The sequence below is a fragment of the Coregonus clupeaformis genome, chromosome 14, assembly GCF_020615455.1.
Source record: "Coregonus clupeaformis isolate EN_2021a chromosome 14, ASM2061545v1, whole genome shotgun sequence".
NCBI lineage: Eukaryota > Metazoa > Chordata > Actinopteri > Salmoniformes > Salmonidae > Coregonus > Coregonus clupeaformis.
In genome coordinates, this window is record NC_059205.1 from 1,069,706 (window position 1) to 1,084,903 (window position 15,198).

The 15,198-nt window shown below is 42.2% G+C and overlaps 2 protein-coding genes across 3 annotated transcripts; both read left to right on the plus strand.

Moving 5' to 3' along the window:
- Positions 1-269: 269 nt before the first annotated feature.
- Positions 270-2,062, plus strand: opn4.1 (opsin 4.1). The gene is given in 5 exon segments (XM_045224904.1): positions 270-752; positions 754-833; positions 984-1,136; positions 1,299-1,395; positions 1,397-2,062. Coding segments are annotated over 5 exon segments (1,281 nt in total). The 5' UTR covers positions 270-467.
- Positions 2,063-5,212: 3,150 nt separating this feature from the next.
- Positions 5,213-14,787, plus strand: LOC123492363 (protein disulfide-isomerase TMX3-like). 2 transcript variants are annotated; one of them, XM_045224871.1, is made up of 9 exons: positions 5,213-5,565; positions 5,768-5,831; positions 6,121-6,163; positions 8,514-8,637; positions 11,155-11,200; positions 11,319-11,399; positions 13,346-13,445; positions 13,700-13,715; positions 14,539-14,683. In XM_045224871.1, the coding sequence occupies exons 1-9, from the start codon at positions 5,532-5,534 to the stop codon at positions 14,601-14,603; spliced, it is 573 nt and encodes a 190-aa protein (XP_045080806.1). In that variant the 5' UTR covers positions 5,213-5,531; the 3' UTR covers positions 14,604-14,683. The 2 variants fall into 2 exon arrangements, with proteins under 2 accessions (XP_045080806.1, XP_045080805.1); XM_045224870.1 differs by having other exon boundaries at positions 5,215-5,565; positions 13,638-13,715; positions 14,539-14,787.
- The last annotated feature ends 411 nt before the right edge of the window (positions 14,788-15,198 follow it).

Here is a 15,198-nt window from a genome sequence, read left to right on the forward strand (position 1 = left end):
ATATTGAGCCGATGTGGTTCGGGGTATGTAGTAGGCGGAGGGAAGAGGAATCACAGAGCTGGGAAATGAGCTGCAGGACTTTACTTATGATTTTCTTCCTTTTGAAGTTGAATTGAATTCATTGAGATAAACTGCTCTAAACTGGACTAAACTGTTTGTCCAGGAAGGACATCCTCATCTATGTTTTGCATTGTCTACTTTGTCTACCTTTTTCAGATAAAGGCAGAAAACTTTGTAGGGGGATAGTTCACTGAAGAAGTGAAAATAATAATTCGACCAGAAAAGGGGCCTTTTGCCCACCGGGGGAGCTCAACTGCACAGGGGTTTTTAAGGAGCACCTCTCAACCTCCAGGAACTATAAACTTGATAATGTGCCCGGCCATGGGCCAACCCACCTGCCCTTCCACCCGGAGCCACCGCATCCCGTTTCCGACCATACGCACCACATCATCGGCACGGTCATCCTCATGGTGGGCATCACGGGCATGCTGGGTAACGCTCTGGTCATCTATGCCTTCTGCCGCAGCCGCACCCTCCACACACCGGGCAACCTGTTCGTGGTCAACCTGGCCGTCGCCGACTTCTTTACGTCGCTGACCCAGTCCCCCGTCTTCTTCGTGGCCTCGCTGCACCGCCGCTGGGTGTTCGGCGAGCGCGCCTGTGAGCTCTGTGCCTTCTGCGGCGCCCTCTTCGGCATGTTCTCCATGATGACGCTGACAGCCATCGCCGTTGACCGCTGCCTGGCCATCACCTGGGCCGCTGGCCTCGCTGGGCAGCATGAACCGGCGGTGGGTCATAGTCATGTTGATAGCCTGTTGGCTCTGGAGCCTGGGGTGGAGCCTGGGCTGGAGCCTGGGCTGGAGCCTGGGGTGGAGCCTGGGGTGGAGCCTGGGGTGGAGCCTGGGCTGGAGCCTGGGGTGGAGCCTGGGCTGGAGCCTGGGGTGGAGCCTGGGGTGGAGCCTGGGCTGGAGCCTGGGGTGGAGCCTGGGGTGGAGCCTGGGGTGGAGCCTGGGGTGGAGCGCCTACGTGCCCGAGGGCCTGCAGACGTCGTGCAGCTGGGACTACACCATCTTCCTCTTCACCTTCGTCTTCTTAATCCCGCTAGGGGTGATCGGCGGCTGCTACATAGCCATCTTAATAATGATAATAATAATAATATGCCATTTAGCAGACGCTTTTATCCAAAGCGACTTACAGTCATGAGCGCATACATTTTTACGTATGGGTGGTCCCGGGGATCGAACCCACTACCCTGGCGTTCCAAGCGCCGTGCTCTACCAATTGAGCTACAGAAGACCACGCGCCATCCGCCGGGCAGGCCGAGATGTGCGGTGGCTGGACTGCGGCGAGAAGTACAAGGCGTATGAGCGGCTGTGCGGCGAGTGGCGCATGGCCAAAAGTGGCGCTGGTGGTCATCCTGCTCTTCGTCGTGTCTTGGTCCCCCTACTCGGTGGTGGCGCTGGTCGCCACGGCAGGCTATGCCCACCTGCTGACGCCCTACATGAACTCAGTGCCCGACATCATCGCCAAGGCCTCGGCCATCCACAACCCCATCATCTACGCCATCACGCACCCCAAGTACCGCATCGCAATCGCCCGCTACGTGCCCGCGCTACGCTCGCTGCTGCGTGTGGGCGACAAGGACCTGCGTTCATCCTTCAGCTCCAACAGTGACGCCTCCCTTAGCTCTCGACGGCCCACCCTCACCAGCCAGTGCACCCTGGGTACGGGTGTGGGTGCGGGAGCGGGCATGGTCGCCGGTGCACGTGCCAACGAACGCCTCTCGTCAGCCTCCGACACAGACTCGTGCTGGATTGAGAGTGAGGCCAACGGCTCCAGCATCAACTCACTGCCCTTCGACCGACGTGTCTCCACGGAGATCGCCACAGATACGGTCATCCCCAATCAGCAGTCAGCAGGCGTGGTAGCCGGGCATAAAGCGGGAGTGTTGTCTGACAGCCTCAGGGTTAGCAGCATTTCAAGCACCTCAATGGTGTTTGAAGGAGATGTGCTTGATGCAGGCCCATCTGATGGTAATGATCTCCTGCTCCCTGGTAACTGAATTTAGGCTCTTTTTCAATTTGATGGTAAAGATATCCTGCTCCCTAGTAACAGAATTTAGGCTCTTTTTCAATCTGATGGTAAAGATTAGTGGTGTGCCGACATGGCCATACTCATATTCGTAATCGTATCCGTAAATTGACAGTTGATAGTCAATGCCTAAATAGATGTTGTCAAAATATCTCCCTGCACATTCATAGACCAAACAAGCTGCAGATTACGAGCTGCAGAGGGGTGTGTCTGTGTTTGACCTGTGTCTGTCTTCAATTTGCAGCAGGCACACAAGTTTGCTATCAGTCAGAATTCTCGTCGGCGTTTCATATTTTTTTCCCTACCTTCGCCCCACTTGTTAGATATTATGCACATTGACAGCTTGATAGCGAACGTCCTTACCATTTCAGTTATCATAGTAGCAGGCTAACAGGAGGCAGCAGCAGTCTGAATGATCAAGACCGAAAAATAGACGTGACAGCGATCGTGTGAAATGATCAAACACAGCTTCACTCTATCCAATCAGAGCAGCAGGATCAACGTACAGCCCGCCCTTCCCTTTATAGACAGGCAAACTAGCCAGTTGAGTTATTTAGACCACGTAGCACCTCGACTGACTGATTGACATGAGAAAGATGCGTGCTGGCACCCGAAAAGTACTTTTTTTTTCCCGATCATGGATAATTACAAAAAATACTCGGATCATAATCTGGATAAGAGCGTCTGCTAAATGATGTAAATGTAAATGTAAATAATCGTATCCAGAAAATTGCCAATTTTTGTCTGACTACTCGGCAGACCTCTAGTAAAGATCTCTTGCTCCCTGGTAACTGAATTTAGGCTCTTTTTCAATTGTCTAACAAGTATATCCTCTCCTCAACTCCTCTCATTGCATTGATCTGAAAGAACCGATCAGATAAAAGCCATACAATGAGGATCTTTCGGCATGTTGTTTTCACCTGTCAAGTATTTCCTAAATCAATACAGGTGGAAGGAAGGGGATGAGGAGGGGACAGATGTTTTTAAAACAACTGAGGTAAACTTCTGTTCTAATTCACTCACCTGGCCACATGTGCCGCTCTAACCTGAAGAAATGTTTACTGAGATTGATTATTACTTGCTGATTTTCAAGCATTAAACGTAGCCTAAAGCATTTGCATTATGTATTTTGTGTAGATTTATATATTACTTGTTGTGTTGCCTGTTTTTAATATGTCACTTTTATACATTTGTAAAGCTGCTGTCTTGGCAAGGTCTCCGTTGAAAGAGAATATTCGTTTTAAGAGACTTCCTGATTTAAATAAAGGTTAAATAAATGAATACAATATTTTACCACAGGTTTACTAAGTTGTTCTGTATTTCTTATAGGCCTATGAACTGTATTTCTAATATAACGAACACCCAGAATGATTATTGTAAAACAAATTGTATATTTAGGTGTTTTCTTAACAATTTGCATATTTTTTCATTGCTAGTTTTGTCATTAAGCTAAAAGCCTAAATTCAGGGATGTAAAGTACTTTAGTAAAAATACTTTAAAGTACTACTTAAGTAGTTTTTTGGGGGGTATCTGTACTTTACTATTTATATTTTTGACAACTTTTACTTCACTACATTCCTAAACAAAATAATGTACTTTTTACTCCATACATTTTCCCTGACACCCAAAAGTACTCTTTACATTTTGAATGCTTAGCAGAACAGGAAAATGTTCCAATTCACACACTTATCAAGAGAACATCCCTGGTCATCTTTACTGCCTCTGATCTAGTGACTCACTAAACACACATGCTTCGTTTATAAATTATGTCTGAGTGTTGTATATAATAATAATAATTGTGCCATCTGGTTTGCTTAATAAAAGTAATTTGAAATTATTTATACTTTTACTTTTGATACTTAAGTATATTTTAGCAATTACGTTTACTTTTGATATTTAAGTATATTTAAAACCAAATACTTCTAGACTTTACTAAAGTAGTGTTTTACTGGGTGATTTTCACTTTTACTTGAGTAATTTTCTATTAAGGTATCTTTACTTTTACTCAAGTATGACAAATGGGTACTTTTTCCACCACAAGAAGACTGGGGACTGGGTCCAGCGACATGAGGAAGTCGGCCACGGCTAGGTTGACCACGACCAGGAAGGCCAGGTTGACCACGACCAGGAAGGCCAGGTTGACCACGACCAGGAAGGCCAGGTTGACCAGGACCAGGAAGGCCAGGTTGACCAGGACCAGGAAGGCCAGGTTGACCACGAACAGGAAGGCCAGGTTGACCAGGACCAGGAAGGCCAGGTTGACCAGGACCAGGAAGGCCAGGTTGACCACGACCAGGAAGGCCAGGTTGACCACAACCAGGAAGGCCAGGTTGACCACGACCAGGAAGGCCAGGTTGACCACGACCAGGAAGGCCAGGTTGACCACGAACAGGAAGGCCAGGTTGACCACGAACAGGAAGGCCAGGTTGACCACGAGCAGGAAGGCCAGGTTGACCACGAACAGGAAGGCCAGGTGTGTGGAGGGTGTGGCTGTGACAGAGCAGAGGGCATAGATGACCAGCATGCGCGTGATGCCCACAATGAGGATGACGGAGTCGATGATGTAGTGCGTGTGTCAAATGTAATTTTTTTTCTGTAATTGTATTTTGAAAATTAGAATGCTATAAAATGTTTTCAATCTAAATATTTATTGAAAAAATATGTGTTCTTTTAAATCTTTTTAGTTTTATTTCAATGATAGTTTTCCGAAAGCTATTTCAAATAAATTACTAGGCATAAATGTTCAATAGAGAGAGAAAACGTATCATTCTTTGCGTTCTTATCACATCTCCATATCCAAATGCAGCTGGGGTGGCAAGATTATACAACAGTTGGCGGCAGGTAGCTTAGTGGGTAAGAGCGTTGTGCGAGTAACCGAAAGGTCGCTGGTTCTAATCCCCGAGCCGACTAGGTGAAAAATCTGTCGATGTGCAAGGCACATAACCCTAATTGCTCCTGTAAATCGCTCTGGATAAGAGCGGCTGCTAAATGACGTAAATGTAAAGTTGGCGTTTGCTCCCGATTACTTTAGGCCTACATCACATTAAAAGTCCTGGTGTGAAAACCATTTTAAGCCGCTCTCTAAGGTTAACCAGTGGACCCAACGACGCAAATGTTAACATAGCCTAAAATTCCATTAGTGCAGCTTATGTCATGTCATAACCGATACACAGGTCTTATACGTTCGAGTTCGATTCCCCCATCCAATAACTTTCCATTTTAAAAGGGTATTTTACCATATAATTAGGAATAGAAGACTAGAATGGACATTAACCTTCATTAATAGGATCTCTAAGGCTTTTACTTTGACAGACAGTTCCGGGACTCGTGGCCTTATGGCCGTTCTTAGCGCTGCATAGAAACCGAGACACACAGATTTGGATCAGCGTCACACAATTTGCGGATGGATTGATTATTGGATAAATCATTGAGGGAAAATTATGGCGAATGAAAAGTTCATTGTCGTGTGCACAGGTAGGCTATTAAATAATGTCAATAGAAATTTGTGATGGCACTGTTGATTATAGTGTATTTTGAACTCGAATTTCTCATGTTGGTCCGGTTAATAGTTTAATGTTCTTAACTAGCAATGTTTTAAAACTAGCCTGTTTTAATTATTCTATTTGGGTTGTGTCAGTTGCGTCCTTATAGTAACGTTTCCTCTGTATGCCTCTAGTTTCTCTGACAGTTTTGTTTAGTATAGCTACGGTATCAGCCTTCGTTGAAGAGCTCGATGACACGTAAGTTATTTCTATTAATTCGAAAGACGTTGCTAGATGAATTGCTTTGATAATAATGCTGAAAGGCTACTGTAAATTGTATCTACTTTGATAACGGAATATCGAAGTAGACTGCTGTAATGCACACCACCTTAATATGGCACCACTACTGCCATCTGTCCATGGTCCTTAACTATCAAGTTGATATACCAGTAGACCACCTATTAAGGATTGTGAAAAGTTCCTAATAAAATAAATTTCCATTGTATAGATTTACCAATGGTTGTTGATTTCTATTACTAATTTGCAGGTTTAAAGACACAAGAAAGCCTGATGAGATATGGCTGATTGAAGTAAGTATGGACGTGACTTTTTAAGAAAGGCCCTTATAATGATTGCGTGAAGAAGCAGTGTGTAAGTTAGGCCTACATCAAGAGAATGCAAGAGGGGACATTGAAATACATGTTCATCACACTAGTGTGGTGTCACACAGGCACAGGCACACACACACACACACACACACGGATCCCATGCTGTATGTGCTGTAGCCAACTCTTCTTTTATCACTGTCATGGTTTACATGAATCAAACAAACACAGAGGCTAAGGCAGGGTTTCCCAAACTTGGTCCTGGGGCCCCCTCGGGTGCACGTTTTGGTTTTTTGCCCTAGCACCACACAGCTGATTCAAATAACCAACTCATCATTCAACTTTGATTATTTGAATCAGCTGAGTAGTGCTAGGGCAAAAAAATATATATATGTGGGGGCCCCAGGACCGAGTTCTGCTGGCCCTAGGATCGAGTTCTGCTGGCCCCAGGATCAAGTTCTGCTGTTCCGAGGAACTAGTTCTGCTGTTCCGAGGACCGAGTTTGGGAAACCCTGGACTAAAGCACAAACAGACTGGAACACAGGCCTAATGCAATTTTGATGTGTAGTATCAGATATTGGTTTTCATAGTTAGTGTGTCGTTTTTATCATGTATACAGTGGGTTGCGAAAGTATTCACCCCCCTTGGCATTTTTCCTATTTTGTTGCCTTACAACCTGGAAATAAAATGGATTTTTTGGGTTTTATATCATTTGATTTACACAACATGCCTACCACTTTGAAGATGCAAAATATTTTTTTTGGTGAAACAAACAAGAAATAAGACAAGTAAACAGAAAACTTGAGCGTGCATAAATATTCACCCCCCCAAAGTCACCTTTTGCAGCAATTACAGCTGCAAGTCTCTTGGGGTATGTCTCTATAAGCTTGGCACATTTAGCCACTGGGATTTTTGCCCATTTTTCAAGGCAAAACTACTCCAGCTCCTTCAAGTTGGATGGGTTCCGCTGGTGTACAGCAATCTTTAAGTCATACCACAGATTCTCAATTGGATTGAGGTCTGGGCTTTGACTAGGCCATTCCAAGACATTTAAATGTTTCCCCTTAAACCACTTGAGTGTTGCTTTAGCAGTATGCTTAGGGTCATTGTCCTGCTGGAAGGTGAACCTCCGTCCCAGTCTCAAATCTCTGGAAGACTGAAACAGGTTTCCCCCAAAAATGTCCCTGTATTTAGCGCCATCCATCATTCCTTAAATTCTGACCAGTTTCCCAGTCCCTGCCGATGAAAAACATCCCCACAACATGATGCCGCCACCACCATGCTTCACTGTGGGGATGGTGTTCTCGGGGTGATGAGAGGTGTTGGGTTTGCGCCAGACTAACGTTTCCCTTGATGGCCAAAAAGCTAAATTCTAGTCTCATCTGACTAGAGTACCTTCTTTCATATGTTTGGGGAGTCTCGCACATGGCTTTTGGCGAACACCAAACATGTTTGCTTATTTTTTTCTTTAAGCAATGGCTTTTTTCTACACACACTTCCGTAAAGCCCAGCTCTGTGGAGTGTACGGCTTAAAGTGGTCCTATGGACAGATACTCCAATCTCCGCTGTGGAGCTTAGCAGCTCCTTCAGGGTTATCTTTGGTCTCTTTGTTGCCTCTCTGATTAATGCCCTCCTTGCCTGGTCTGTGAGTTTTGGTGGGCGGCCCTCTCTTGGCAGGTTTGTTGTGGTGCCATATTCTTTCATTTTTTAAATAATATATTTAATGGTGCTCTGTGGGATGTTCAAAGTTTCAGATATTTTTTTATAACCCAACCCTGATCTGTACTTCTCCACAACTTTGTCCCTGACCTGTTTGGAGAGCTCCTTGGTCTTCATGGTGCCGCTTGCTTGGTGGTGTTGCAGACTCTGGGGCCTTTCAGAACAGGTGTATATATACTGAGATCATGTGACAGATCATGTGACACTTAGATTGCGCACAGGTGGACTTTATTGAACTAATTATGTGACTTCTGAAGGTAATTGGTTGAACCAGATCTTATTTAGGGGCTTCATTGCAAAGGGGGTGAATACATATGCGCGCACCACTTTTCCGTTATTTATTTTCTAGAATATTTTGAAACAAGTTATTTAAAAAAAAAAAAATTCAGTTCACTTCACCAATTTGGACTATTTTGTGTATGTCCATTACATGAAATCCAAATGAAAATTAATTTAAATTACAGGTTGTAATGCAACAAAATATGAAAAACTCCAAGGGGGATGAATACTTTTGCAAGGCACTGTATTGTGTTTTTGTTTCAAACATGTTATATTGGAGAGTAGAAGAAGAAATGCATTACATTATGGTGATTGTGCTCCATTTGATTTGTGTCAGTTTTACGCACCCTGGTGTACCGATTGCAAGCTGTTGGACCCAGTGTGGTACGAAATCGGGGCGGAGCTGAAAAGTATAGGGTCTCCAGTCAACGTTGGCAAGGTCGACGCAGACATCCACACCAGTGAGTCCAATGATCTGATTTGTACATTAAGTTAAAAGACAGAACAAGACGAGACATAAGACGCAAACAAAAGTACATAACAGTAAAAAAAAAAAAAGAAACAGTATGACTTCAATATAACGTGAACACAAACAGAATACAACAATGACTGCCTGGTGGAATCAGGATTATAATAAGTATTATATTGATGAGAAAGATGCTTTAAAAGAGGAAGTTGTATAGTGTATTGAAAAATAGAGGACTACAATCCAAATAATACTGGGCTAAAAAAACAACCCAATTTGGGTTCTTTGTTAACCCAGCGCTGGTTAAATATTGGACAGAACACACGCTGTGTTATTTTGACCCAGCCAGTTGACCTAGCAGTTTGTTTTGTTTTAATGTCATTATAGGTTTATTTTCAAGAGGCGTGGCTTATTAGGGGCATGGCTTTCAGATAGATCTAATTGGCCAACCGTGAGAGTAAATGTCATTCCTGTTCGTCATGTTAAGTTTACATACTGCAAATTTGAATGTTCCATACGTTTTTTTAGCATTTTACACATTCTTCTAGAACATTAAGATGATTTATTACATATTATAATAAGGTGGTATCTAACCCAACAATGGGAAGTGGATAGTTTTTTGGGGAATTCATACACTTCTGTAAGCCTCATTGAAGCTACTAAAATGTCAATATTCAACCTTAACTTCTGATAATTATACAACAGAACGCATGACCACGAATGACATTTACCCTCACAGGTGGCTAAGCACTATATGAAAGCCACACCCCTAATAAACTACGCCTCCAGGCTTCTGATCTGACCCGCTGGGTCATATCTCAATAACCCAGCACCAGTAACCCCGCATCAACAACCCAACCTTGCTCATTTTTAAAGAAAACAACCCAAGTATCCTGGCATCCTGAGTGGCACAGCGGTCTAAGGCACTGCAACACAGTGCTAGAGCCATCACTACAGACCCGGGTTCGATCCCGGGCTGTATCACAACCGGCCATGATCTGGACTCCCATAGGGCAGCACACAATTGGCCCAGCGTCGTCCGGGTTAGGGGAGGGTTTGGCCGGGGTAGGTCATCATTGTAAATCAAAATTTGTTCTTAACTGACTTGCCTAGTTAAATAAAGGATTTAAAAAACTGAAGTGACCTGACACATGCAACCCAGCAGTTGGGTCAACCAAACAACCCAGTGTGTTTTGGAGTGTATCTAACATGTAATCAGCCATTTGTATTTATTCTATGAATGCCTTCACAGAGCCTATTTTTTGAAAATATATATATTTTGTTATGTTCTCTCTGATTTTTTTTTTTTAGATCATAAGGACTGAGATAATTGATCCAAATAATTTGTAAAATGGCTGGAAAGTTACTGTAGCAAAATGGAACACTATGGGATCCCAGAACAAAACCAAGGAAGCTTTTAGTCACTCTTCAGGCTGTACTGACCTCTACCGGATTGGTCAATATATGATATAGATACCGAATATAAATAAATATATATATTTATACAATAATGTAATAGTATAATAATCTGGATAGCACACTTTTTATAGGCTGTGTAGTTATTCTGAAGGCAGAGGTAAATAACCCACATCGTTGACACTCATCACCACTTGACCCCCTACAATACAATGATATAAAGTATAAAGGTTCTCTGAAAAAGGTTTCTTCTTATGTTCACCGTAGAGAAAGGGTTTACCAAACGTGCGATAAGGCAACCAGTCACAGAGCGCCTCGTCAAACATAGGCCCACAGGTCCAGAATTAGGCCAGTCTGTTCGCGCACTAATAGGGCTTAGGGAAGATTTAAAAGCCCTTGCAGCCATTCCAACGGCGTGTGTGTGTACTTGTGTGTGTAGATACATGTGTTTTGTGCAACATATGGTAAGCCATGCCAACCAGATGGGCTAACAGCGTAGTGAGTTATTACATCTTCAAATCCCCTGTTATCTGGTCCTGTATGAGAGAGTGGACTAGGTTAGCTAGTTAGCTATTTTCTCTCTCTCTCTCTCTCTCTCTCTCTCTCTCTCTCTCTCTCTCTCTCTCTCTCTCTCTCTCTCTCTCTCTCTCTCTCTCTCTCTCTCTCTCTCTCTCTCTCTTCAAATCCCCTGTTATCTGGTCCTGTATGAGAGAGTGGACTAGTTAGCAATTCTCTCTCTCTCTCTCTCTCTCTCTCTCTCTCTCTCTCTCTCTCTCTCTCTCTCTCTCTCTCTTCAAATCCCCTGTTATCTGGTCCTGTATGAGAGAGTGGACTAGTTAGCTATTCTCTCTCTCTCTCTCTCTCTCTCTCTCTCTCTCTCTCTCTCTCTCTCTCTCTCTCTCTCTCTCTCTCTCTCTCTCTCTCTTCAAATCCCCTGTTATCTGGTCCTGTATGAGAGAGTGGACTAGTTAGCTATTCTCTCTCTCTCTCTCTCTCTCTCTCTCTCTCTCTCTTCCTCTCTCTCTCTCTCTCCATCCGTGCTTAAATTGACAGCAGAAATATATTTTTTTACATATCTTTTACATTTGTGTTTCAGGTTTCGCAAAAGAGTTTCGAGTTACTGACTATCCCGCTATAAAGATGTGAGTTGTGCACTTCTCAGCTGTATTTTCTAAAACATTGTTGGTAAATGTAGATCTGAAGTGTGCCCTACGGAACACACAACCCAGTTCTTCTAACTAACCTATCTCTGTTGGATAGGTTGAAGGATGACTTGAAATACACCTACAGAGGTCCTAGAACCAAGGATGGCATCATGGAGTTTGCAGAGAGAGTATCTGGGTAAGGCTGAGGATGGCGTCATGGAGTTTGCAGAGAGAGCATCTGGGTAAGGCTGAGGATGGCATCATGGAGTTTGCAGAGAGAGTATCTGGGTAAGACTGAGGATGGCATCATGGAGTTTGCAGAGAGAGCATCTGGGTAAGACTGAGGATGGCAGCATGGGGATACCTAGTCAGTTGTACAACTGAACGCATTCAACTGAAAGGTGTCTTCTGCATTTAACCCAACCCCTCTGAATCAGAGAGGTGCGGAGGGCTGCCTTAATCGACATCCATGTCTTCGGCACCCGGGTAACAGTGGGTTAACTGCCTTGCTCAGGGGAAGAACTACAGATTTTTACCTTGTCAGCTCGGGAATTCGATCCAGCAACCTTTCGGTTACTGGCCCAACGCTCGTACCCGCCAGGCTACCTGCCACCCACTTGGGAAGGCATCATGGAGTTTGCCAGAGAGAGTATCTGGGTAAGACTGAGGATGGAAGTTGATGCTCCTTGTCTGCAAAAATATAGTTTTGTAGTTCTTAAAAAGCCTGCTCTGTGATATTTGGTTACATTTCTCCAGCCCTATCCCTCAGCTTTATAGCAAACCAAGAGGCGGACCTATATTCCCCTGCCCTTATACACATATATTTACAGGTAGAATACAATGGAAAATAACAGAATAAAATAGAAAGTACCCACTGGGCACACACTGGTTGAATCAACATTGTTTCCACGTCGTTTCAATGAATTTACGTTGAACAAACGTGGAATAGACGTTGAATTGACGTCTGTGCCCAGTGGCTGGGCTATATTTTTCCCAAACAAACTATTGCTGAGTGTCGCGAAGATTCACGTGTGGAAACGTGTGGAACAGCGGTTATTCTACAAAAAGTATTTTGAAACAGTTATATATTTTTTTGCATCGTTTTTACTAGGCCAGCGGCTTCAGCATTTTTACTGAGTTGTATTGCTATGCTATGATTTCTTCATATTTTAGCTAATTTGCAGCATTCTAATTAGCTATCTTTTTGTCCCTGGTGACGGTCAGATTGACCTCTGTGGAAATTCTCCATGTACGTTCATTTGACTTTGGATGTTACAATGGCATGAAACTGTTTTGTTCTATGTTTAATCTTTGTCTTTTTAAAAGCACAAAACAACAACACAAAATGATATGAATTTCCACAAAATAAATTTAGATTTTAGTCATTTAGCAGACGCTCTTATCCAGAGTGACTTACAGGAGCAATTAGGGTTAAGTGCCTTGCTCAAGGGCACATTGACAGATTTTTCACCTAGTCGGCTCGGGGATTAGAACCAGCTCTTTACCACTAAGCTACCAAATACAGTAGCTTATCGTCTTATTTGAGTATTTACAGTCAATGGCTTTTGGATATCTCAATAGCCTACGTTTTATGACTGATTACAATTTACATTTGGTGTCCTGAGATTTCGTATGAAATATTTTAACATAACAAATGCATTCATTTTGCAATTTATGATGCATTATGGAATATTTACACAAAATGAAATATCAAAGGTCTGAATGACCATCATGTAATTCCGGCGTTTTGAGCATTACCAGAGTTATATTATATAGGACTATATATAATATTAATAATAATTACCAAAGTATGCATCAACAGTAAGGGCAGGATTGACTAAGCGTGTGCAAAATTTGCTCCCAATTATTGTCAGGGTGAAATGAAAAATGATAAAAACATAAAAGTGTGTTCACCAGGAAATGTATCTTTATTTACACTTTGTCACTTTACCCTTGAACGTTTTTACATCTGGCCAGAAGTTTGTAAACATAATTTGGGTATGAGTTGACAGATTATGAAGTTTAAAAAAAAATTAGGTTTTCATTGAACAGTTACATTATGATATACTGTACTCCCTCCATCTCCGCCCATCCATCTGTCCATCTCTCTCCATCTCTCTCCCCATCCCTCCTTTGTTTAAGACCTGTGGTGAGATCACTGCCAAGCCAGCTGTTGTTTCAGAATGTTATGAGTAGACATGACGTACTCTTTGTCTACGTTGGTGGGCCGTCCGACTTGAAGGTATGAGTACACCTGCGCATTAAACACGCAAGCACACACACACACACACACACACACACACACACACACACACAGGCACACACACGAACGCACGGACACACATACACACATGGGACACAATAACCAAATGTTTATTTTGGTATCTTTGTCATAGCCTGTCTGAGGTTTCCTCCTTTTCTCTCCCTCCCCCAGGAGAAGTACTTATCTGTAGCCAAGGAATTGATTGTTCATACCTACTTCTTCTCTGCTGCAAGGAACATTTTACCCAAGGTACATTTAGGAAATTAAGTTATATATACAGTGCATTCGGAAAGTATTCATACCCCTAGACTTTTTCCACATAATGTTACGTTATCTTAATTATCTAAAATTGATTTATTTTTTCCCTCATCAATCTACACACAATACACCATAATGACAAAGCGAAAAAAGGTTTTTAGAAAAAATGTAACATTTATTACAAATTAAAAACAGAAATACCTTATTTACATATGTATTCAGACCCTTTGCTATGAGACTCGAAATTGAGCTCAGGTGCATCCCGTTTCCATTGACACAATCCTGTCTCTGATCTCTACAGACAATTCCTTCCGACCTCATGGCTTGGTTTTTGCTCTGACATGCACTGTCAGCTGTGGGACCTTATATAGACAGGTGTGTGCCTTACCAAATCATGTCCAATCAATTGAATTTACTACAGGTGGACTCCAATCAAGTTGTAGAAACATCTCAAGGATGATCAATGGAAACAGGATGCACCTGAGCTCAATTTCGGGTCTCATAGCAAAGGGTCTGAATACTTATGTAAATATGGTATTTCTGTTTTTTATTTTTTATACATTTGCTAAAATTTATAAAAACGTGTTTTCGCTTTGTCATTATGGGGTATTGTGTGTAGATTGATGAGGGAAAAAAAAAAGTCATACATTTCATAATAAGGCTGTAACGTAACAAAATGTGGAAAAAGGGAAGGGGTCTGAATACTTTCCGAATGTGCTGTATATTAGGGCAGGGTTTCCATAACTTGGTCCTGCTTCAATCATATCTTCCCAAAGTTAATGAGGTATTGTTTTTCTTTTCTGGTCATTCTCAGGCAGTTACTCTCGAGGAATACCCGGCTGTGGCAGTGTTCAAGGATGGCACTTACTTCCTTTATGATGGTAAAAGACCAGAGTTGCATTACAATCCCAAGCGGGAAAAAATACTTTATTCATATATTTGTAATTTATAGAAGTATGTCAGTGATAAATATTTCTTTGTATATTTAAAATGATCTAAATTGGAACAGCTTTAAATATATTTAATACATTTAATGTCCACTTTATAAGTGTTTATTAGGATTTGAGTATATTAAATGTTTTTTAAATGATCTTAATTGGGACACTTTTTTTGTACTTAAATACATTCTTAGTATATTAGATAAAGAGCAAAACAAATATTATTTGAATATGCTTTTGGTATGTTCTATGTATATTTCTCATAAATGTGTAATATACAAAAATTCTAATTCACTATAAATGTAAGTTTGATGTAGATGATCAATCAATGTCATTATATTATTAGTATGCTAGCATGATCAATTAAATGCTATTTGAAAATAAAATTCCTATATTCTTTATGAAGAAAGTGTACTTACAATGTGTTACAAGTATACTTTTACTCATTAACCACATTGGCTATTGTAATTAGCAACATTAAGGTTACCTTGATTGAACAAGATATCCTCTTACCGACGGTTACAACAGGCCACTCA